General features: G+C 52.4%; 6 protein-coding genes across 6 annotated transcripts; 2 read left to right on the top strand and 4 right to left on the bottom strand.

The window, feature by feature from the left end:
* Nucleotides 1-626: 626 nt before the first annotated feature.
* Nucleotides 627-2712, top strand: J7T55_000053 (UNC93-like protein 2; the record flags this gene model as incomplete). The annotated part of the gene is made up of 10 exons (XM_053134265.1): nt 627-861; nt 912-957; nt 1022-1178; nt 1248-1340; nt 1392-1411; nt 1649-1810; nt 1885-1968; nt 2047-2330; nt 2392-2494; nt 2559-2712. 10 exons carry the CDS (start codon nt 627-629, stop codon nt 2710-2712), a joined length of 1338 nt encoding a protein of 445 aa, XP_052987954.1.
* A 385-nt stretch (nt 2713-3097) lies between these two features.
* On the bottom strand, nt 3098-3817 carry J7T55_000054 (uncharacterized protein; the record flags this gene model as incomplete). Its single annotated transcript, XM_053134266.1, has 3 exons — nt 3098-3177; nt 3294-3630; nt 3695-3817. 3 exons carry the CDS (start codon nt 3815-3817, stop codon nt 3098-3100), a joined length of 540 nt encoding a protein of 179 aa, XP_052987955.1.
* A 2401-nt stretch (nt 3818-6218) lies between these two features.
* Nucleotides 6219-6791, top strand: J7T55_000055 (uncharacterized protein; the record flags this gene model as incomplete). The annotated part of the gene is made up of 2 exons (XM_053134267.1): nt 6219-6545; nt 6612-6791. 2 exons carry the CDS (start codon nt 6219-6221, stop codon nt 6789-6791), a joined length of 507 nt encoding a protein of 168 aa, XP_052987956.1.
* Nucleotides 6792-7604: 813 nt separating this feature from the next.
* Nucleotides 7605-10915, bottom strand: J7T55_000056 (uncharacterized protein; the record flags this gene model as incomplete). Its single annotated transcript, XM_053134268.1, has 6 exons — nt 7605-9136; nt 9191-9384; nt 9447-9565; nt 9637-9897; nt 10096-10408; nt 10476-10915. 6 exons carry the CDS (start codon nt 10913-10915, stop codon nt 7605-7607), a joined length of 2859 nt encoding a protein of 952 aa, XP_052987957.1.
* A 597-nt stretch (nt 10916-11512) lies between these two features.
* J7T55_000057 (uncharacterized protein) lies at nt 11513-12672 on the bottom strand (the record flags this gene model as incomplete). Its single annotated transcript, XM_053134269.1, has 2 exons — nt 11513-12229; nt 12304-12672. The coding sequence occupies 2 exons, from the start codon at nt 12670-12672 to the stop codon at nt 11513-11515; spliced, it is 1086 nt and encodes a 361-aa protein (XP_052987958.1).
* A 1692-nt stretch (nt 12673-14364) lies between these two features.
* Nucleotides 14365-17397, bottom strand: J7T55_000058 (uncharacterized protein; the record flags this gene model as incomplete). The annotated part of the gene is made up of 4 exons (XM_053134270.1): nt 14365-14555; nt 14613-15630; nt 15693-16949; nt 17008-17397. 4 exons carry the CDS (start codon nt 17395-17397, stop codon nt 14365-14367), a joined length of 2856 nt encoding a protein of 951 aa, XP_052987959.1.
* Nucleotides 17398-24558: the final 7161 nt, after the last annotated feature.

Below are 24558 nucleotides of genomic sequence, written 5' to 3' on the forward strand. Positions count from 1 at the left end.
CAGCAAAGTGGACATGGATCCCCCCCGCCTAGCCCATCGCTTCGACCTTCCTTGTGTCAAACTCCGTCATGCATGGGCTGGTCACCGTCGGCCCGGACCGGAGATATCCCCGCCAAGCATGCAAAATAACGGGGGCAGTCCGACCTCTTATCAACACCAACGACACATGTCAACTGCTGCAATTCGCCAGACTGTTGCCGGAGCACTCAATTTCAATGTCGTAAAGCAAGGACATGTTGCTAGTTCTCCCTCCCCTGTCATTCTGCTAAGCTTCGGCGGCTAAACGTGTAGGCTACGGTCAAGTCGTTCCACCTTGCAGTCTATCGTGTCTGGTCAACATCACCGTCCAACTATCACGAATCATGGCTTCGGTCGGGGAAATTACCCCATATTGTGTGTTTGGAGAACACACATGGTCGAAGATCTCTAGGCCCACAGATAAGCAGCACCATCCCAGCCAGGTTGGATTGAAGAAGTTTAATCACATACATATATATGTACCTACGTCCAGCTCGTCGAGACAAATTACAAATAGTCGTATGACCACAGCGCAGTTCGTCCGACATTGTTTATTCCTGTCACTTGGAGAATCTTAAGCCTCCACCACAGCATCATCCGAGCACGCCATGTCAAAAGTTGACAGCATTCCCACTCCCAACGGGGTCGGGGCAACCCGAGAGAAGGCCCCATCCCTCGAGGTTGTGGATAGCCGCCCTGATGTGCATCCGGATTTGGTTGATATGGAGGCGTACAGGGAGAATGTGCCTTTATGGAAGAGGATCTGGCAGCATAGTCTGACACAGATGTTGCTTCTAAGTGTCCAGGCATTCTGTGGGCCAGCTATGGATGATGCAATTGCCGGTATGTGATATTCGCTGGACGGTTCGTACTTGATATTGACTTTGCATTAGGTCTCGGTGGTGGTGGCTTAGCGACGCCGCAAACTTCAAACACCGCGTACGTACCCTCCCAAGCATTACTCCAGATCAAGACGCTACTAACATATCTCTTGCTACTATAGCACCGCAATCAATTACACAATGCTGGCAATTGTCTGCGCATTCGGCGGACCTTTGGTCAACAAACTCGGCGTGAAGTGGGCTTTGGTCATCGGTGCCGCAACATTTCCTATCCGTGGCGCCTCGTACTACTGCAACAGTAAATATGGAAACCAATGGGTAGGTCTAGACAATCATTATCTACGCTGCCCCGCATTTCTATTGTCTCTCTGATGAATACTCCTATAGTTCCTTATTCTGGCTAGCTTCCTCAGTGGCACTGGCACTGGCTTTTGGTATGTTGCAGAAGCCGGTTCCATCCTCTCTCTTGCTCCATCAGGGGTAAGAGGTAAATATTTAGCTCTTTGGATCGTATCCCGCAATCTTGGACAGCTTGTTGGCGGCGGAATCAAGTAAGTGCTCAGGCCAGCGCTACAACTTTGTATCCTAATTATTACTGACAGCTTTCTCCCCATGAAGTCTAGCAAAGAATCACATCAAGGGAGTGGAGGGAGGTGTGACCCCAGACACTTACATCGCTTTTGTAATAATTGAATGTCTGGCGTAAGAATACTTCCCTCCTGCGTCGAGCCATCGGTCGTTGCTTGGTTTTCACAAGAGATTTAATGGAACGCTGACAACTTCGGAAGCTTGCCCTTTGCATTCCTCATATCCCCTCTTGAACGGGTTGTCAGGTCGGACGGCACCAGGATCATTGTTTCCGAGTCCCTGAGCACCAAGCAGGAGTTGAAGCAGATCAAGATCACCGCGACTTCCAAGCTGATTCTATTGTCCTGCATTTGGGCATTCTGGTCATTCTTTTATAGGTAAGTCATTCATTTTTAATAATTCATTTATGATCTTCTTTAGCTTATTGATTTTACAGTGGGACATGGTCTACTTATCTGGCCGACTACTTCACTGTTCGCGCTCGAGCACTCTCGTCGCTGATATCCCCATTCTTCTGCATGTAAGTAGCCCGTCTTACCTTTTCCTTCCTTGCGCTTGAGATGTTCAAAACCCCTTCGCTAAACTTTGACTTTCACAGCGTTGGTTGCTTTGGACTAGGCTTCATCCTCGACATCAAAGGGCTAAGCCAGCGACGAAGGGCCCAGCTCGGTCTTTACACAGTCGTCCTCCTGAACATGGGCGTCTACATCTGGTCAATCGTGATGCAGGTACGATTTGACGCTCACAATCCGGGTGCTATCGACTGGGATGAACCTCTCTATCCCTCGGCTTTTCTGCCATATTTCTTTGTACAGACCACCGGACCACTCTCGCAGTCCTACATGTATTGGCTCATCTCATCATTTGCTACCGACGCACAATGTGAGTTTGCTTCTTGTCCACTGGCGTGATCGCGGTACACCATTCTAACCAGAGTGAAAAGCCAATGTTCGCAATGGAGCCGCATTCAGATGCGTCGAAGCTGTGGGCCAAGCAGTCTCCTACGGCCTTAACACTAACGCGAACTTGAGTACTCTTGTTGGTTTGTAAGTCATGTCATCAGTAGACTCGGAGTAATATTATTGAAAATGCTAACAATTTTTGTTCAAGCTGCGTTACCTTTGGCCTCATGGCTGTTGCGCTTGGCCCAATGATCGTATTAACCAACGATGTCCCGGATCGCATTCCAGCGGATGTGCTCGCTGAGGAGGACCAGGCTACAATCGAAGGCAAGAAAGAGGACAAAAATGCCAATAGTGTCTAAGTCATGTAGTGAGAGCTGATTTCCTGGAACGCGGGATTTGTGACGAAGTTCTTTAGAACCGTGAAGCTGTCGCAAGCTAAGCTCTATCGGAGGAACGACGCTTGGCTGGCAGTTCTAGCACATCAGACAAGAGAACATGATGCTTGATAATTACAACTTTAAATTTAGTACTATTTCAGAACTAAACATGCGTGTTTTCAAAGTCTAGAACATTTCAATTGTCTTCCACCATCTGATCAGGCACCAAAAAGTCAATCCCGCCCCAGTACTGCCTCTTCTCATGTTTTTGAGCCCAGAAGTAAGCAATCGCACGCAACAAATATAGAAACGAGAGGTGTATCCGATTCTTAATCCTATTTTCAACTACTTATCCCGTTCATAACCATCATTTGGTGTATGTTGCTAGCATCGAATACTCAGTCTCCGTCCGGGATGTCTGGCTCTTGCGGAGGGGTAATGACCCAGCTATCTTCGGAGTGTTAGATGTAGGTCTAAATGAAGGAGCCTTAATGCAGTATGTTTGCGCGGAATATTTTTAATGGAACATAACGCTGCCGCAATACGGTTTCATATATACTCACATTTTTCTGCACCAGTGTGTTCTTTGCCTTGTGCTTTCGTGGAGACCACTATCCTCCCCCTTTTGGTTTCGAACATGCCGCAGCCCTCTTTGCTAGCCAGTGCCTGATAATCACGCTCGCAGTTCCTGTCCCCGTAAATCAATCTTGTGGACCATGCAAAGGTTACCGTCCAGTGGTTCCAAGGGTCCATGAGTGGGTATTCCATTACGGCGCTGGCGACCTCGCCCGGTTGTGTGTAAACATGATTATCGCAGAAGTCGGAAATATACGGTTTAAGAACCTTGAGCGGAATTCCCTCCTTGTCACTGCACCAGACTTTCATCCGGAACGGAGGGGTCTGCCAAGGCTGTCAGTATTCATTCACGTCAGGACGACCTGGTCTTCTGAAGTAGTCTTCATACTCCAAGCTCACTGGCCGCGACGGGTGTGTAGCGTTGTTCATATCTGAGGCCTGCTTGAAGGCTCTCACCGACAATTCCCAGTGCCACCAGAGGTCTCAGCAGAAATCTGAGATTGACGATCATGGCGAACGTAATTGTATGGCAAGATTCATTCACAGTGCAGAGGGACGTCAAGGAAGACGGGGAAGACAAGCTGGAAAAGAAACGACCAGTAATCATGTCGAGGGGGCTGGGTAGGAGGGACCTTAAGCTGCTCATACCTGGATATGTTGGAAAGGGCCACGTCAAAGCACCTGAGTTGGCCGCGCTAAGTCGCTCAGTGCCGTCGATGCTTCATCAATGATGACTTCGTCATAAAGATTGTTGTCTACATCTACGCGTCACGACAGCTAAACAGTCGTCGGCTGGTGATCTATGTTGGATAACTCATCTTAAATCCAGCCGGGTCAGTAAACTAAATACGTCCATCAGAAAATCGCTCTCTTTGGTGCATCTGAATAATTGACCATGTCTAAACTAACACACTAGCCATTTCGTGACGCAGGCCCTAGTTCAGCACTAAATTGTTGTACGGGCGCGCATCATGATACCTTATGCTACAAAGAGACAGTGAAGAATACATACCACTTAAAGCATTTAACCTCTTCTTTCAATCTCGATCTCATCTAGTTTTGCTCATCTGGCCAGAACATACGATCCAACGCGTCATTCTTTGATACTAGAGTCCTGTATAGATCTACTTGCGCCCGTGCGCATGCAAACATTCAATTTTCTCGCTTGTTCGTATTCTTTTCTCAGCTTTTGAGGAAGCAACTCACCAGGTGATGCAAGGGATGATAACCAATTTAGACGATACGAGTAGACCCGGGACACGAGTTATGTGTTCTATTAACCTGACCCCCAATCCTCAGCCCAGAGAATTGCCTATGTAGGCACAGAATGAGGTTTCTATGAGTGTCTATAACTTTGGAAGTTTTAACAGCAGAATCCTTTGGCGGGTGTACACCGTGAACCAGGTTTCACCCATTTGCTATGGCCTCCGTCTGGCCTGATGGCATGAGTCGACATGTTCCAGTCCGGCACGAATCATGACTGTATAAGCACCAAGCAATACAAGTGGTGGTCCTAGTTTGTCGTTTCGGGCCGAGGCTAGCTACTTTTCTAGCTCTAAATGCTGTCTCCATGCGAGGCTGTGGTGCAGACATCGTTTGACACCTCATCTCTGGGACAGAACTCGGAAAGCTGCTGGCTTTTGGCATTTGTATCTTCGCCATTGATGCTGTGCCGATACACCTGAATGCATAGATCCAAGGCCATCGTATTTGGTGGTGTCTTGGATAATGACTACATATGTAGTTTTCCATTTGTGTGCTCCAAAACTTCGCGATTCACTATTGTCCGCTTGGTGTGCATCGAAGTGACGTCCCTTACCAGTGACGATGAGCATGAGCCGGCAATATATACCTGTCTGCCATGAAACATTTATTTAATCATTCAATAAAACGACTGTCTAATGTTCAGGGCATACTTGACCTCTCCCCATAACCTGCTTTTCCCAAATCGCAGGTTGCTTGCACCCCCGCAGGTGCATGCTTTTGAGACCTCGTCATTAATGTAAGTTGTTGAAGTGAAATTATATTTTTTGAATCATCATCGCTTACAGATTCACCTGCAATATATGCTTGTTCGCACGCCTTTTTTTCGCGTTCATGCCTCGACTCTACCTGAATGATAAGTTTGTACGGATCAGAGGAATCGGGGAACCGCGATGAGATGGTAGTACAAACCCTTCGGACTGTAGCGGGTGGAACAGATGACACAAAAAGTTGTCAATGTGCCTCTCAAAGCGACGAACATCAATCTGTCATATGCCTTGAATCCTGTACGCGTCTGCATGTGACATGCGCATTCTCTCTCTTTGTTGCTGTTTTGGTTGTAACTTTGATTTGCGGACGGAGCACAGACTTGGCAGGCACAACTGGATGTTAGTCAGCCTCGATTTCGTTTCTCCAAGTCCAGCTCCAGTCCCACTATAACTGAAAGTTGTACATGTATTGCTGTTGGACTAGTTCGTGGTTACATCTTGGTGACACCGCAACAGCAACAGCGGTTGCAGCCGTCTTGGTCTTTGGTTCGATCTTGCATTCTTCGTCCATGTTTGCTCGCTTAAGTCTGCCTCTATCGGTATGTACGTAGCACATATATGCGGCAGAGATGTGACTTTGACAGGAGTGATTGTTCATACGCAACAATCTTTGAGCCGCTGTATGAGATTAGAATCTCCCCAGCCGTCGGTGTCAGCGGTGTATCTGTGTACAAGTATCCCAACAAGCAACTTCCGTCAGGTCCTATTTTTGTTTCTTACTTCCCGAGTCTCTTCTTCTTTCTGACCTCTTCGAGCCCACATGATCTTGATCGACTAGAATGCTACTATACCTTGACCGGACGGCCATTTCAAAATAAGTACAGACCTCTCTTCACTACACAGGCAACCTCTCTAAAACACCAGTATCCTTCATACAGCATGGATGGCGTTACCAACATCGACGAAGGCCCGAAAGGCTCCTGGAAATCCCGCAACTGCCTCAGCCTTGGCGAGTACCTCTGTTCATGGTCCTTCAACGGCACCTGGTTGACAGTCGCGCGACGTTTTTGCATGTGGGCCATCATAATTTTACGAACAGTCACCAACATCCTGGCCATGGCCCACAACACTCTTGGAAGCAAGATCGTGAGCATGATTTGCGGTGTCATCATCGGCATCATCTCCTTCGCCTTTGTCTTTTGGTGCCTCACAATTATCGACCGCGCTCGTGGAAATCGTGCTTGCTGGTTCTGCGGACTGGTCGTTGTAGGTCTGCCCCCAAAGAATGGGAGATTTTGATGACGGGTTGCTAATGCTATATGATTTGGCAAGGGACGAACTCACCTAGATGTTTTTGTTATTGTCAATGCCATTCTCCACCTCTCCCTTCTGGCATCGTTCTGGCAGCTGGTACTTCATACAGCCGTCGGCTTCAACATCATCTGGTTCGCCCTCTGGGTTCTGATTGCTTTCTATGGATTCCTCTGCACAAGAGCCCCGCTGTCTATTTAATGGACACTCAGAAGAAGCTGATCACCAAGGGGCTCTACTTTCGTCCTCTTCATGGCAATCTGTTTAAGATGAGTCTGGTAGAGCCACAATATCAAGGGCCTTGTCGAGTCCTTGTTCGATGAGTCTGTCTACAGTGGCACTGTCGCCTCTCAAAAATTGTTTATTCTTTATTGATCTCAATATTACCATGTAGCAAGGCTATGTCTCACACTCATTGATAAGGACGGCTTCATATCATTTTCATCGGCGCTCTATGAACCCTTTAAATACCCTGCGTGATTGCTTCCCCACATACGTGGTCAGGTTACCAACTAGCACATCGACGTCGCGCCGAAAAGCCACTATGAGCGAGGAATTGCATCTTATTCGAGTTGTACTGTCATGCTAGATGGCTCCGACTGGTATTGGAACAATATTTGCCGCGATTGAGACAGCCGATTTCTACATGTGACTGCTGCTGCATCCAGCATCCGCAGAGCTTGATCAAGTTACTGAATAACAAGAGCATACGATGAACTCTCGAGGCTGTTCTTTTCGGGAAATTATTACAAGAGCGGTGGCTGGTTCTGCTCGCCGAAAGGACCTGTTGGGTGCAGAGCTTGTAGGTGATCAGAGACACGGCGCAGACATACTCAAAGTCAACTTAATCCAACTTAATCTCATAGGCGGGTTCAACATGCAACTAGTGGGCTATTTCTTGACGAAGAGATCCGGGTAATAAAAGACAGAAACACAGTTCCATAGCGCGAGAGATCGTCTTATGTCTTTTTTTTTTTTTCTTTCTTCTTGACTTTTGGCCCTGAAGCATGTCGTTCACGCATCTTCCAGAATAACACCCGTTTTCCGAAGTGCCACTAATTCCTCCCTGGAAACCTTGTCCTCGGCTTCAACCTCGTTCATGCGAATCCACCAGTACGACCAGAAGAAATCGCCCAGAGACAAGCCTAGCTCCTCGTACTTGACATCAAATTCGTGCACAAGTTCCTCAAGTCGTTCCGCCAAATATCGCTCCTCATCTTGGATCTCAGCTCCATCCTCAGGGTCCATCATCTCGACGACTATGTACTCTCCCCTCAAGATCGCCAGGGCCACCCCATCATTAGGACCTTCGTACATTCCACTATTTTCCACGTATCTGCAGCACGTGTGGCTCATGCCAAGTCGTTCAAAAGTGCTGACACGGATGAAACTCGACGCGAATTGACGAGCTCCTGAGTGATCGGATAGTCTGCTCGTCAGAAGGTCCATGGTGATTCGCCAAGTCGTCCGGTCAAGTTCAGACAACTTTTCCGCCGGGGTGGCCCCACTGAAGACTTTCCACACTTCTCGGGAGAAGACTGAGGCGGCAGAGCAGCCACTTTGCGTGCAGAGACACTCACATGGGTCCAGAACCGACGAAGTTAGTATTTGCTGTGAAATCGCGGTATACCGTTCACTTCCAAAGGCTGCTGCATATCGCAAGCTCCGCCCCATTTCGCTAGCGATGCGGTGGACCAGGCTGACTCTCCTGAAAATATTGCCTTTGCTCGCTGTTTTTCGGGTGATAGCATTTACTGGTATTGGCCTGCTCAGGTCTTCTCCATGGCTCAGAAACCATTCAACAAGACCTAGCGCGCTACTGCTGCACATGAGCTTCATGTCGTTTCGATAGCTAAGGCCGACGAAGTCTATTATCATCAGCGGGGTGAGTCCGATGAGCTCGACGTTTGTATGGCTGAATCCAGCGCGGAAAAGTGACTCGGCAGTCTCATTGTTCATATATGCGCAGTGGTAGACTGATCCTGGTTGGACGCTCCGGAACTCCTTGGGCACGCTGATTTCCTTCTCGTCTAGCGCCTTAATCACTTCAAATGCATCTTCCTGTATTAAGTCCTCTTTATTGAGGCTCAGGTTATCAAGGATCATGCTTCCGTGGAGTGTGTCATTCGCGAGGCTCAGTAACTTCTTGCGACGCGCCGCGAGAGCCTGCGTCAATACGGGGACAACGGTCAATCGCCCCGGAGTCGTTTCCCATTTCGCGATGTTTTGAATTACTTCCAAATCCATCTCAGCAGATGAATCCAAGAGCATGCTGACACATTCAGGCTCGACCAATTTGAGCGCGTAGTCCAGGGCCGTGGAGCCGTCGTCATCTTCGGCATTGATGATGCCGGTGATAGTATCACCTCCCAGCTGCAGAAGCAGCTCCATGCCTCGAGGCCAACATGTTGCAATATGCAATGGGGTTTCACCCACTTTACCCCTTGCCAAGAGGTATCTTTCGGCGTCGCTGCGTGCGAGAATGTCACACACCTGGGTGTCCCACTTCTCTAGCAGAGCACGGGACAGTTCTCCCTGGTCCATGGCTACCAGAGGTCAATTAAATATTTCGAAAATCACGCAAAATGAGGACAACTCACTGCCTTGCTCTTCAAACATCCCATGCCCGACTATTGGAAGAATCGATGGTCCAAATGTTCGCAGTGGCATTATGTCCAGAACATCGACACCGAGATCCAAAAGGCTTTTCACCAGTCCTGTGGCGACCGTAAAGCCCGAAAAGTCATTCTTTTCCCTACTGGCTAGTCTTTGTAGTACAATGGCAATTGGTGTCCTGCGTCGTTAGAATCGATAGTCCCAGATATCCATGACAAGTAGGGAAAACGAGAGGCTTACTCGTTTAAGCAACTCGTGTCTTTTAATGGGACACCGAATTCTACCAGTGTTTGAAGAAATTGAGAATAGATCTCTTTCATTTCGTCGGCCATAAAATGCCAAAATGCGCTGGTGGCTACCTGTGAGATTGTCGGTCAGCTCAACGTTGGAATTTCAATTGTTCATGTGAGAAGCGTCGATTTGGGCGTACGTGAAGTAAATTGTTTCCAGTGCTGTCTTCAATATCAGTAGGCCATGCTCGACCTTCCATGAACAGACGCTGAAGCCCCCGGAGACAGGACTGAAGGGTTCGTTGCAGTGATTGTACTGTGGAATAGCTGCCCATGTTGAACGTGATACCATCTATCAGGTCAAAAGCCGGGGAGCCTTGAGGGACTGTCGCTCGGATGGTGAAGTTATGCTGGATGTGCAGACTGCGCAAGAAGGCGTATTGGGAGTACTCGATTGCGATCTGAAATTGAAAGAAGTAATTAAAGAGCCTAATCTTTCCGATAAGAGCTCTTCGCTGTCTGTGTCTGAGTGAAAGATAGCAGGATGTTGCATGAGTAACTGGATAAGCAGGGGATATAGAGCCTGCGCAATGACATTTGAGCTCCCATAAGGGCCTTGTTGACGACGAGGTTTCTCCTGAGCTAGGCGTCCCTTGTACCTTGGTCATGAGTTCTGATTCATTCGTAGAAGCTTGAGGAAGCGTCGAGGCTGTACTAGAGTCCTTGATACTTTGAGCGCAATCGGGAAAAGCTTCTTCTATGCGTAAAGAATCTTTGATCATGGTTTCTAGACTGTCCATTCGAGCTTGAAGAGACTGCTCACTCTTCGCAAGTCCAGACTCAAGCGTCTGCGACAAGTCGGGGACCATAGCGGCAATCTGTTCCTGAATATCTTGACCTTGAGCAGAGATAATCGACGAGAGATTCAGAGACTCCGACAAAGTCTCTTGCCGCAGGTTTCTCATAGCATCGCTGGAATATGCGGTCAGCGGACTGAATGCGATCGAGGGTCTTCTCTTGACTCTCCTATGTGACGTACTAATTCAACAGCCCAACCTGAAAAGAGAGTGTAACGTGCAGCTGATTAATCTGCTTTCTGAAGGACTCAAACTTGTCCTTCTGTAACGGAAATGATATTTTGCGTGTCAAGCTGGTGCGGGACCTCTGGAGTGAACCCGTCATTGGTGGCGAGTATTTGTCGCTCAGTCGACTCAAGCCGTCGAGACAGGTTTTGCAAGCCTCTACACACTCGTCCATGGAAATTTTGAGACTCGGTGACATGGGCGGAAGACCGACTCCAAGGTGCTGTCTGTCGAGGACTTCGAGGTGTTTTCGTAACCGCTCCGCGTTTCCCTGGAGGGAGGTAATGTCATCTTCACGCGATCGATAACTTCCACAATAACTAATGAGCCCATTGCAAACCGTGATGCCGAGAGACACCAGCCCCCCAGCGCCAGTGACAATGGAAAATGGATCCATCCTGTATATTTTGAAGCTGAATCCCACCAGCGCGGACTACACTGCTGAAAAGTTCCATGGTGAGAACGGAGGTGGGGGTGCCATGTTTAGGAATAGACCTCAGGACGTCAGCTTGCCGGCCTGAGGCCTCTTTTGACCCTGGTGAGTCGATAGCTGCGCGTCCCGCACATGTGGGTTACACGACATGGCACAGCCAGGCCACCCGGGAGGCCAGGGGGCCGGCGGCTACAAAGAAGTAAGCGACAACTGAAAGCCAGGGTTGGAAACGCGGCATTCGCTACGAAGAGGCCAACAGTCGGGAAAAGCTGAGATGTGATTAACGGCAAGAATTGCGAAATATTCGAAGAAAGCTGGCTACTTTGCCCTGGAAAAAGTGGAAACCACGTGAGACTCAGTCGCTGTATAGGCGCTCTCCAAGAGAGTCACACGACAGGGAAGTATTCCCATCTTCTACAAAAATATCTAGGTGCTTTCAAATTGCTGAGAACAGGTATTTACATATTGAATCCTATCGAGAAAATGAACGAGAACAGTACGCCGGTTAATAACGCCAGGACACCGGACCTAGTAACAGTATATACGCGACATCTAACCCCTCTAATGCACCATCGACTTCCCGATCTCACTCGCCCAACCCTCAGCCCTCTCAAAACCTCTCGAGTATGTCGAGTAGTCTGTCAGAGCCTCTCGCACCTCGTCAATCGAATTCAGCACGAACGGGCCGTACTGCACAACGGGCTGATCCAGCACCTGGCCCGCGACAATAACGAACCGCGCATCGCCGTCACTGCCCGCCTCATTCTCGACCACAATCGAGTCGCCCTCGAGCTCAAACACAACATTATGATACTGCGGCACGGGCTTCTTGTCAGGCCCAAAGAGCGCCTTGCCCTCAAGCGTGTACACAAACGCGTTGAACCCCTCCGGCACAGGCTGCTCGACGCGGCCGCCAGGCTTGATAGTCACGTCGAGCAGCCAGACAGGGGTGTAGGCGAGGTCTTTCACCGAGTCGACGCCGTGGCTGCGGCCCGAGATGACCTTGACGGTCACCTTGCCGTCGTCCGCCTCCGCGGCGGGGACCTCTGCGGCGCGCAGGTCGCGGTAGCGCGGCTCGCACATCTTGAGCTCGCGCGGGAGGTCGACCCACAGCTGCAAGCCGGTGTTGGCGCTCCCGTCGGCGTTCTGCGCCGGCATCTCGCTGTGCACGATGCCGCGGCCCGCCGTCATGAACTGCAGGTCGCCCGCGTGGATGGTGCCCTTGTTACCGGCGAAGTCCTCGTGGTCGAAGGCGCCTGAGAGCATGTATGTGATTGTCTATTCCGCGGTCAGCACCAGTGCATGAACAAATTCGCGTAATGGGAAGTGAATCTCGGCAGGGCCGAACATACCTCTTGGCCCCGATGAGGGTGGTCCGGGAATCCCGCGCCTGGCTTCACGGAGAAATGGTCCAGCATCAAGAACGGTGAGAAGTTTTTGAGCTGGGGCGTGCCGATTGACCTCCTGACCCGCGCGCCTGCGCCCTCGGCCTGCTCAATGGCCAGGAAGGCCTTTCGAATCGCGCGAGGGACGCTCATATTCGTCGTGGTGATCTGCTGTTCCTCAGGGGACGAGTCCGTCGTGCTCGTGCTGTTGATGTTGCTAATGCTGTCGCTGAGGCTTCTATACAGGATCGTAGCCGTCTCGAGAATGTGTTCCTTGAACAGTAGTACCGACACTATTCCAACAATGATGGAGAGCAGGATCGCGAAGGGCTTCATCAGGGAGGGGCGGGCCACGTTCGCCTTTTATATAGCGAGCCGGGAGAAGAAGGTCAGGATGAGGGTGCCGGATGATGGTGGGAGGAGAATCTCCAAGAATATTCTAATTCCCCATCGCAGCGGCGCCAGCTACTTGTGTTCCCGTCGATGGGAGGCGGCATTGGACCAGTCGTCGGCCGTTGAATAATCGCCCCGCTAAGCCCTTAGTAAACGGCGTGTCAGCACATACGGCAAAAATCCGGCTGAAGGCCTGGGATGGGACCTCGGGAGGACCCAGAGTAAAGGCTCGGCCCCTTTTAGCGCATGATTTCTAAATGCTGAGCAAGGATAACGTCAGGGGTTTGTCAGGCCATTGCCCAATCATGTCGGCATCGCGGTTCTGACGTATATGGAGGGTGGCTCGACAGTGAAGCCGCTGGTCTTACTAAAACATATAGAAAAATGTTCTCTTCGACCGCCTGCCCGAATCCAATTCTGCCCTCTTCAATGTTACGTTGTGAAATCCATGCCCAAGAAGTGTATAATCTCCCATAATATAAGATGTATTGCATAAGGTGATTATTGCAGATCGGACCTGATCCTCTTTTGGCGGGATGTGCCGCGCGCATCCAACCTTATTCCCCCAGAGGCATGCCAACACGATGTTATGTTCACGCCTTACAATTTAAAGTAGCCCCCTGCCCTTGCCCCTTCATGATCGATAGAGTTCGCTCCTGCGGTAGTTCCCGTCACGGATTGAGAAGTAGCCTGGGCGATACTATGTAAAAGGCAAGGCATAGTACTGTGTAATGCCAGAACCTCAGTGCTGTCTCCGTATGGCGTTTCCCACCTGGGTTGCCGACTTCTCAGCTGCCGGCATATGCATACGGCTTTATTTTAAGCAAACCTGAGTATTTCTCTAGTGACACCAGCGGGTGTTCATGCATTCAGGCCTGTCAATGCAATGTCACACTGGTACAAGTCAAGGGTTTGGGATTAATAATCTGAGATTCATGTAGCATCCAAATGTATGTGATCAAATACATGGAGTGAGGGACGCAAAGTGAAGCTGTGTGCAGTGGTGGGGGGTTTGTATCGAGGTATCAATAAAAAGGTAGGTAGGTAGGGTAGGAAAGGAAGACCACCAAGCCGTACGTACGTGCGGGTAGGCAAGATGAAAAAGGAATGAAGGCACACCACACCACCACCACACCTCAAAATCTGCGCGAGACCCTTCTCTCTCAGGCAACAAAATCCTACATACATCTCCGACGTCCGAGTCCAGGCAAGCAAAACGTATTGCGTCCAAGCCAGTTGTCACCGCCGTTTTTCGACCCCTCTCTTGACATGCAAACTGTACGTGCAACGGTACGAAAGAATCAGAATATTCAACGTTTCTCCTCCAGGTAAACCACAAAGTCCGCTCCAAATGCCCAACGTTGCCAAGAAAACAAGACATCGGGAAACAAATAAATTCGGGAGCAATAAACAAAGAAATCAAAAACCCAACTAATCAGTCAGGTGTGGGGAATCTGAGACGTTTCGAGAGAAAGTTCCACAACGCCTCATTACGTAGCAGCTTCAAAGTCTTTCCAGAAGCACATCCCCCTGGTATAATGATCAGAATTTTTGTAAAAAAAGAAAATACTTGTACGCCAACGGTTGGCCATGTGTGTGCATGGGTGTGGTGTCTTCTCCGCCGCGTTTCGCTGTTCATCTCCAAAGCTTGTGGAGGTTCTGGTCGTAGCCCGCCAGTAGTTCAATGGATCGCCTCTTCTTGAAATCGGCATCGCGCTTCTTTTTCCGTTGCGCCGCTTCCTCTTCTTTCCTTCTCGCTTGTTGCTCTGCCCAATCGCAGGCTGCTTGCATTTCCATGGATCGTCGCTTCTTGAAGTCAGGGTCTCCTCGTTTACCGAGGGGGCCCTGCTTCGCTGCGATTCACCGCGGCCCGCCTAATGCACTTATTCGAGCGCCAGAGGGGCGGTGGATGAGGGACTCGGCGTGCTTGCCGACAACAGCCTCTTGCTGAGGTATCTCGTTGTCGCTGCGCTCCGTGTAGTCCTCCTCGTCATCCTCGACGATCTTGGTGGGGATCTCGTGGCCGATGCTGTACTGCTGCGATGATCTCTCGGGGGTCGTCATGGTGGACGCGATGGACATGCTCGTCGAGCTGCGGTTGGGGATCAGATCAGGAGTAGGAGGGATGCTCGAAGTGCGTCCCGAGGGGTTGAGATGGCTGTCTTCGCCCATATCGGAGGCGGCAGTCGAGCGACCGTCCTCGCTGTAGCGGCCAGAAAGATTGCTGCTCCTGCGACGATTGGCCGTAGGGGTGTCAATCTCCGCGTCATGGGCCAACTCCAAACCCTCCACAGCAGCTTGGCACTGCTCCGCGATGTTGCGGATAATGTGAGAGATGGCGTCAGTCTTGTCCTTCAAGTGACGGTCTGCTACATCGAAGAAGCTCGAGGTCGAGAAGCGCTTGCTGTTGCGAGCGGCTTTCATGAGGCGCTCCTTGTCAACCGAAGACATGCCGCCGTCTTCCTCAGCGGCCGCAACAAAGCCGTTTGCAATCTCTTCCTCCAGATCGACGGGATGAGTCAAAGACTGCACGAGATGCTCCATGTGGTGGCTCTGTCCGCCGATCAGGCTGCGCAGGTGCAGCACAACCCGGCGGGCCTCGTCACGCTGGCGCATGATGGTCACGTTGGTGTGCTGCATGGCAGCAAGCTCCTTCTTGTTCCTCTTGCGCTCGCGCTCAAGCTCTTCAGCAATCTCTTGCTGGAGGACAAGAGCCTCAAGTGCGTCATCACGTTGCTTCTCCGTTCCAGTGAGGCGCACGGACATACGGGCGGCATCGTCCTTCTGCTGGTCAATGAGGCCACCCAGACGTCGGTTCTCTCTCTTGTGGCCCTCGATCTTAACCTTGAGGTCTTGGGTCTCCTTCGTGAGTGTCTCGGCGAAGGCCTGGAACTTGAGGAACTGTGACGACGAGTTAATAATGCTTGCCATGCCATGGACAGATTGAATTTTGGGATACGTACCTGTTGCTTCCAGCTCTCCAACTCCTCGTTCAGGTAGTTGTTGCGCTTGGTAACCTTCGCGAGCTCGGTATCCATACGGCCCTTCAGGTTGATGAAATCCTGCCAAGCCTCCTGAGCGTCACGAGAGTACTGGTTTCTCTCGCGAACTATCTCATTGAGATGTCTCATAGAGACCTTGGTCATGAGCGGCTTCTTGACAGAACCACCCAAGACGGCCTTGATACCGGTGTTACGACCCATCTTCTCACAAACATGGTCCATGACAGCCATGATGGAGTCCTGGTTCCACCACTCGGGATCCTGGATCGACTCAACCTCACCGCGCATAACGATGATTTGGCCGGCAGGAACAAGCTTGCCACCACCGTATGCGGAGCGCAGATGTTGCGGGACCCCAGACGGGGTGACGTCTCCATTCAGCGCCTGAGTCAAGCGCGTGACAAACTTGTTGCGCTGTCCAGGATTCAGAGCAGTTGGCGGGTCAGAGGTCAGGACAAAGTTGCGGTCCAGGTCAACGACAAGAGCGTCATTCGGCGCTGTGAAGAGTGATCGGCACTCGGCGGTGACACCTAGGATGTAGGGACCGGGCTCCTGAACGAGCTCCTTGGCGTGGCGGGCGTGCACAACCGGTACGTACAGCCCACTCCACTCATAAACACGAACGCAGTACCGAATGGTCTCGGCAGCCACGGTGAGAATGGCTGGGTAGTGGCTGACGAAGATGATGCGACGTGTCGGTGAGATGGCGGCCTCAATCACTCCAACGATGTTGGGAATAGAAAGGCAAGCAAACAAGGGCCACATGGCGAAGTTCTGGAAACCTGTTGGGGACGATGGGAACTGATAGCACAGGGCATAGTCCTTCATATCGATCCGGACAAGATCGTTGAGGCGTGGCGCGGGGAAGCTCAGGATGCGCGAAACCTCTTCGGCATGGAAGAGGTTGGTGGCCTTGTTCCAGTGGATCCACATGCCGCGAAGGTAGTCACCCAGCAAGTTGTAGAGTGGGTACCTGGAGAGGAAGGACAAGCAGTATGGAATCCAGTATGTCTCATCAGTGTTGTCATAGAAATCGGGCTCTGTCCTCTTCCTCAGGTCACGAATGGTCTCGGCTCGCTTCTCGTCCGCTCGTGACCACACCCTCAAGCAGATGCCGTAGAGAGTGTGTGAAGAGTCCTGCTGGAGGACAAAGGCGTGGTGGACGCAGTGAGGCTGGCTGCGACCAGTGCAGATCTCGACATCGTGGGGAAAACAGGCCTAATTCAGGTCAGCGCGTGGTCAATCAATTAGGTGAGGGCGCGGAGGGTAAACCTACCCTCATGGCAGCATGGAGGGAGCGAGCGATGTCATTGTCCTGCTCCAACCTCGGGCTACTGCCCAGAATCTCTGGTAGCCAAAACTGTCCGACGGCACCCTTCATGTGTCCAATCTTGCCTTGAGTTGGGGCCGGGGCCTTGACCCACTGAGAAGGCTCGCGGCCAACACCGCAGACCATGTACGCATGTGTGAGTGTCTTGGGCGTCCGTTGCTGGGCCTTGGCATTGAGGGTCGATGGGATGGGCTGGGTGATTCTCGAGTGAAGCGACGACGTTCGGCTGGGGATGATCAGGTTGTTGTCACCCTGGTCACGGGTCGTAGGGCGAGCATCGCGATCACTCGTCCGGGGACGAGTGAAAGAGGTGTGCGCAGTGAGCGAGGGTGCCATGTTCGCGTATGTGACCCAGAGGTCGGCTTCCGAATTAGGAGAGGGGTTTGTAAAGGGAAGGGAGCTTCAAGAGCTTGCCGTGCAGAGCAGTCGTCGAGCTGGTGGCCCAATTGTCCAAGGTGGGCCTCTTCCAATGATGTGGAGGAAGCGATGAATCAAGAGCAAGGTTGGTCGGGTATCCAAAGGGTAGAGAATGTTTGTCGAGGGCGTGAACCAAACAGTAGATGGTGTATCGACCTGTGAGTTGGGCGGTTGGAGTCAAAAGGAGCGATTATAGTGTGGACAGAGACGCAAGGTTTCCCAAGTGCTGGTCGGTGCAATGGGTCGGTCAATCAGGTCTTGTCCGAGACACCGGAATAGAAAAGAAGAGGTCCAAGTCCTAGGATTTGATTTCGATTCCACGTTGATCCCCCCCAATTTGCGAGAGCCCGTGTTGTCTTGATGGGTCCTCGCTGCTGACACTTGCAAGCAGGTGCAGATGGGATGGAGATGGGGGAACGAAGTAGAGCAACAAAACAAAAAAGGGGGGCCAGAGGGTAAAGAAGAAGGGGGCGAAGAGGCGCAGACGGAAAGATTGGCGAGCCAAACGGAGGGACAGGCGGTAAATAGGAGGGAGGGAATCACACACGCGGTCGAAGTCAACGTTTGGAAACCCTGGCCGACATGGGAGGAAGAGGAGGAGAAGAAGGTGGTGGTGGTGGTGGTGAAATGGGAGGGCGAGCAGAGACGGCAGACACACAGAGAGCAGAGCTCCAAGCTCAGAAGTCAGCACTGCACTGCAACAGCACGAGCACGGGGCCGTTTCTGCCCTGGTCGTGACCGTGAATCAATTACAGGGACCCCACGTCTTCTAGCTGGTCTGGGAACAGGAAATCGTTGGCGTAAAATGTGGCACTTTCCAAGGTTGGAAGTGGGAGAGCAGGCATACGGATACGGACATGGGCGAGGCACTGTAATTTGCGCACTGTGGGTCCTGAGAAACGGAGGCAGACTCACACCCCGCTCTGGCGCCGGTAGTGGCACGGATAGTGCAGTAGAGGGTGGAGAAAAGAGAGAGAGAGAATGCAGGGCAATGAGCTGTTCCTGCAGGACGGATCCAATGTCATACATGCTGTTTGACTGTGCACTACCGTACAGTGGCCTGTCCGTCCTGGCCGTCTTGGAACTGTGGGCCTCTCTGCCTTTGACTCTGGCTCTGGATCGGAGGATACCACAGTATCATGCGGAACGGTCCTGGCGGTACGGGAGCTTAGCAGCCAACGTGGGCGTGATGCAATGTATCACAATATGATCTGACTTATTATGCAGCTAGGTGCTGAGCGCAAGTCACAGGTCACAGATCACAGGTCACAGCGGTCTCGACGCCTTGTCAGTGAGCTGCAGACTGCATTCAGTAGCCAGCCGGCCAGGCCTTCCGCCGCCTAGTTGATTCAGAGGGTGTGATGGGCGAGGACGCTGACAAGAACGGACTTGACAGCCTGCATCCGCGAGGGCCGGCCTAAGAGGCCTGAGGGGCTCGTGCGATTCGCGATGTCGCCTCTGTTGGGGGCAATTCAGGCCAAACCTGCAAGTGTGCACAATGTGCATATGTATGCGAGCTCCAGCAGGTTTCCAGCAGGCTTCCATCACAGCCTCGGAACTTATGTATGGCGATACCCCAGTGGGCCATGTGTTGGATGCAGTGTATCCATATCTACGCGTGTAGGTACGCAGTTGTCTGGGCTTGGTCTCTATCTGCAACGGCATATTCGAACCTTGGTGCGCTGCTGCTACGTTTGGCTTGATACGAGACGTTGAAGCGGAACGGAGAGCGAGAGAGGGAGTGACTGCGACGGCTTGACGCCTAGACGGTGGCAAGGATGCTCATCTAGCACGGTGCCCCACCCGTCCAGGGTCCTGTGTGCGGCCCTGCAGTGTGCACTCTTTTTTCCCCTGGATCGTTGCTGCAGGCCCTGGAGATGGAATCCACACTGGGCCTAGGCGTGGCATATCATGCAAGGGGTCCCATGTCCAATGCTTCCCAATCGCACCCGCTTCAATTTTGCGCAATCAGGTACGTGCCCACGCTCTCCACAGCTTCTCGACGAAGCACAGTATCGAGTGCGAATTCTCACCTTCCTGCCTCTGTCGCCCTCGACGAGAGACGCTCCTCAAGCTGCTACTATAAGCGACATCTGGCCCAATATACCATATCTGTCTGGCTTCACTTGCGTGCGATTAGCGAGATTGACTTGGGACCAGATGACTGCCACCAACACCTGGGCTCCCGATGACTTGGTCAACTCTAATTCTAATAGCACATAGCCAGAGACATGAGGCATCCGTACCGTAGTCCATTTCCAGCGCCCCCTCGTCGACTCCGTTGATCAAATCACAGGTGGCCATCGTCAGTTGCCACCACCGACGAAGTTATCACCAGCACTACTACACAGCTAGCTCGCCCGTCGCGTCCATACACTATACGCCAGGGACCATTCAAGAGCGACAATCGGTCAGCTCTGGTCACGTTGAAACACCCAACTAGTCGAAACATGTCCGAGCCCTGATCCTCCGTTGATCCTGACACGCCACGAGTGAGCCGCAACGGTCGAGGCATCCTTCAAGGCCTCGCTAGCCTACCACACTCTGCCTTTGGCTGCTGTCGGGCTTGGGGCAGGCTGCTCAGAGCTCAGCGTTCATCTCATGGACTGCCATGCGGCTTAAACCGACCCTCATCAATGCTGGCCTGGCCCACGCTGCTGACACTGGCTGAGTCACAAAGCTATCGTCTCGTCTCTTCCTTGCGTTGCCGTCCCTTTTGGACGCACAAGCTCCAGCTCTCCTGACATCGCCGCTGGTCTGAGCTGCTATGTATCACGGCAGTTCGAGGAAACCATGTGGCTGGCAAGCACAATCTAGCCTCGACTGCGTTGTTGGACGTCCTCTCGCTTACGGCGCCTTGGGCAACCTGCCGCGTTTCGAGGCAGGGAAAGCCTAGGTGATACCCTGCCCTCTCATAGCTCCGCCGCTCGTCCCGACTCACACGGGTCGATCTCGACTTCTCAGACTCCTCACAGTGGCGATGGTCACGCACATCATAGCAGCAGGCAACATCTACCACTACTGAGGGAGGGAGAGACAGAGCACTGTAGAGAGTGCGCCCCAGAAGTGCGGCTGTCCACTTTACCCAAGCAGTACTTAGTGGCAGTGTTATCGCCGCTTTTCATCTACACGCCGGGCTTCATTCGCTGCTGCGCATGCCGAGGCGTTGCGCTCTGACCTCCCGCCATGATCCAGCAGCAGTCCGCTTCGGCTTCTGCCTGCTTCTGGGCAGTGATCAGTCCTGTGGCGGCGGCATTCGTAATCCGGGCCCATCCTGCAAATGCGCAAGTCTCGACGATTGGCGGTGCTTGAATCTTCGCGGCCGCTGAAGAATTGCGCTCATCTAACCCCCTTCTGCATCCCCTTCAGTCGCAAGGAGACCCCAGGATATCAAGCCAAGTCGTCCTCCAATCCTGCGACCACGGCTCGTTGCACACCCTTCACAGCACACGCAACAACGCGGTCAAGAAGCGGATGCGGGTGGACATCCACTTGAAGAGCCGGCTGGCCTTGGGACACATCGCCAGTCGATCGTGTGGAGAGGCATGAGTGAAGGCGCGCCGATCGGGTTCGTCAGGGTCCCTCGCACGTACTGGCAGACATGCAGGCAGTGCTCAAAATAGCGATGCATTGACAAATCAATGTGGGTGGTCTGAAGGTGGTCAACTGCGAGAAACCGGTCCGAGCGCGAGGGTGTCATCGCTTCAAACTCGCTGAGATCAAGATATCGGATGAAGCAGGGAAATGCTGTCCTCCGGTCACAACAACTCTGCACCAACGCAATATCCTGATCTACGGACCGCTCGGCCGGAAAATTGTCTGCAACAACTCAATCGAAGGGGGCATCCAACGAGACGTTCGAAAAACAACCCGCGTCTCCGGCGCATTGCAAAACATTCGCCTCGATGACTCGAAAAGGAGCTTCACCGTCACATATCACACCTTGACTGTGACGGTAGTTCGTATCAGCAACCTATAACCAAGCGTGCTATAGGTGTATCCTGCCAGGTAAAACTGCCCAGACCGTCGACACAGAGGGGTCGCGAGTTTCTCTTCTTCACCGAAGCTCAAATCCGATGCAGGTCTCCCGCAATTGATACCAAGCTTGCGTCGACCAATCCAAGCCACAGGGCGGCCACTTGACTAAGCTATACCGAATGTGCCTCCTATGGCAGAGGCCAGATTGGGGGTCAGGAGATTGCACTGAGGCCCTTCCGAATTTCCTCATGAGGTGTCCGACGCATCATGCACTGTAGATCCACCGTGAAACCCACTGTGGGCTCGCTACAGTACCAGATCTGCCGTTTGCCAGAACTTCAGATGGAATGCGACCGCACAGCAGGCAACAGAAGCAGTCCTCCGTGCGTGCGGGCGCCGGCGAGCCCGCGGGCCCGAGTTGCAAAAGCAACTCACTTGGCCCGGCCGATCCTTCCGCAGTAGCAATAGAGATTTTGACAGCACCATCCCGAACGAAGGTTTTTCATTGCCAGAATCCAAACTCCGCTGCCGTCAAGCCAACCGGTCCCGCAAGGCCTCAGGACCGGGGACTGCCGCATGTCTGTCTGTCCGTCATGACCGAGAGTCAAGGTGCACTGGCCCGTGAGGGAGCAGCATTGCAACAGGATGGAAGTGCCGCTTTCACCACGCAGCCAGCTCTGAAAGCTTAAAAAATGTCGTCAATGTTTCTTCTCATGGTTCCACAGACCACGTTCTCCAGTTCAAGGCTGCATGTTCGTCACAGCAAAAGGTTAACGAGTTCGCGTCATTGCTCCTCATCGCCACACCTTTCTGGTCAAATAGCCGACACCATGAAGGAATAGGTGCGGTGCTCGTGCCCCCTCGTGTGCCCACATCCTGCATGTCACGGCTTGACAGTACCGGCCCACATTATGGAACTGTGGATCTTCAAATACCGGTGCAAACAATCATCAGCAGGATTGCTCACCCCATCGCCCATGAAGTCTCCATAGCACAATAGATTGCAAGGTTTACGTCTACTTGCGTTTCACACAAATGGAGGTTCAAGAATATTTATCCGACCTGTCAGCTACGCTTTCATCAACAACCTGCACAAGCCTGGATGAGATGGGAGGAAAAGCACTGACAGGACGGCATAGCTTCTCGAAGGATCTCAGACATCGAACGATAGTCCAAGAAAACTCAACCCGAATCTACGGTTCTGCTATCGCTTAGACTGGTTTTCGCCCCTCCAAGGTTTGCGCTATTGACGCTATTGACGCTATCACAATGGGGGAGGGCCCTTTGGGACGGGCATGCCAGTGTTTCTCGTTAGTAAATCTGTCTCTGTCCGGGAATAAAAACGGTGAGAACGAAACGGACAAACGCACCGATCGACCACGAGGGGAAGCCGACACACAGACCCCCTTCTATCACACAACACGCAGTCAGGAGGAGACAGAAAAAACGGACTTGACTCCCCAATCTGATGCGACAGGCGGAAATTACTCCCCTGCCCCTTGCCTGCTCCGATCACCCCCTGCCCTGCCCTCCGGCAACTTTCCGATTAGCTTTCCGTTCCTCAGGAGGCCATTTCCCGGCCACAGGATGCAGCGCTTTGGGAAAATCCACGGTTTGCTGGTGACGCGGACGTGTTGATAAAGAATGTGCCCAGTCACGTGGCTACTGGTGCTGGCTAGCACGGGCCTTTGAATGTCACCCTTCAAAAAGTCCATGCCTGCCGGTTGATGGGAGGCTCGTCGATGTGTTCCTACGTCGAGGAGTATCTGAGGTCTCATTATAGCACCTCTCATGTCTGCTCTGCTGGCTGAGAACAACAGGTTTTGTTCTATCCAACAACCATGGCGGAGCGACAGAGCCAAGCGTGATGCCCGGGAAATCGGTGGGGCTCTCCCGTGGCCTCGAGCCTTTTATCCGAAAGCAACACGAGGAAGGCTTCGCAATGAATCGTAATTATCGGCAAACCATTGGTTCTGTCGAGTCGTCCCGATGCCCGGGAGAGTTTTCTGCGGACCGCACGCCGAATGCTGCCAGAAGAGGAACACGGCGGAGCGACACACGGAGACGAGCTGTCTCGGTGGGATGCTTCCCATAGTGCCGCATGTCAGCCCCCACCCCCCCTCCCCACGGCCTTCTTTCCCTCGAGAAAGAAGAATGAAAAATTAAGTGCTGCGCATACTTGCGATGGAGCTCCAGCGAGTCACCCAGCGGTCCTCAATTTTGGTGACCCGGTTTCAATGGAGGCTGGGGATCGTATATCTGAACCCAGGGGCCCACGATTAAGGTTGGTTGGTGGGACGGTCCTCGCCTCCACCTGTCAAGATTTGCCCAGGGCGCTCTCGCACCGCATACAGCCAGTTGCGGTCGGATGCTGCCTGAGGGGTGTGGGCAGAGGAAGGCGAGGCGGGAAAGTTCGTCTGTCGTCGAGCCAGGCACGGCCTTTTCCAACTCTCCAAGGTGCGCGGACAATGGGGCTTGACGTTCGATCAACCCAAAACTTTTTCTTGGTTCGGACGGACGTCCACCCGCACGGCAGGAAACAGAGCTCGCCTACTTCACATGTCCACTGTCCGCGGTCCGTCCCGCTGCTGTTGGCCCTGTGTGATGGCTCACATTTTGCGCGGGTGGGAGGGTCCCACTTTCGCCCACGGGTTCCTCTATGGCATGCGCGGTGAGGATAGCTACCGTTCGTACCGTGTGGACGTGTGAAAGGCACGTGCTTGCAGTGGACGGCTGGATTCACACCTGCTCACGAGATTCTACCCTTTTGGGGCCGAGTCTTGTCGTGATGGGCTCTCCAAACCCGGGCGGCAATCGCCTGAGGCTGATGTGTATCGGAAGGCGATATCGTCACATGTCGACGCTTGTGGCTCACCGCCGTCTGCGCGATCCACCGCCCGCATCTCTCTCACCTGTTGAGGCAGACTATGAAGCCGGGCCTCACGGCGCCTTCGGAAAAACGGTAGGTTTATTGTGCGCTATCGAACGACAGAATTGAATGTTAATGTACCCGACCGAGCGTGATTGAGTGAATTCGAGACCGTAGCCACCTAATGTCGGATCACCGAGATCCAGGTGGAGGCTCGAGATGGGCTGCTGTTG

This window comes from Diaporthe amygdali, assembly GCF_026229845.1.
Source record: "Diaporthe amygdali strain CAA958 chromosome Unknown NODE_43_length_333103_cov_65_012416, whole genome shotgun sequence".
NCBI lineage: Eukaryota > Fungi > Ascomycota > Sordariomycetes > Diaporthales > Diaporthaceae > Diaporthe > Diaporthe amygdali.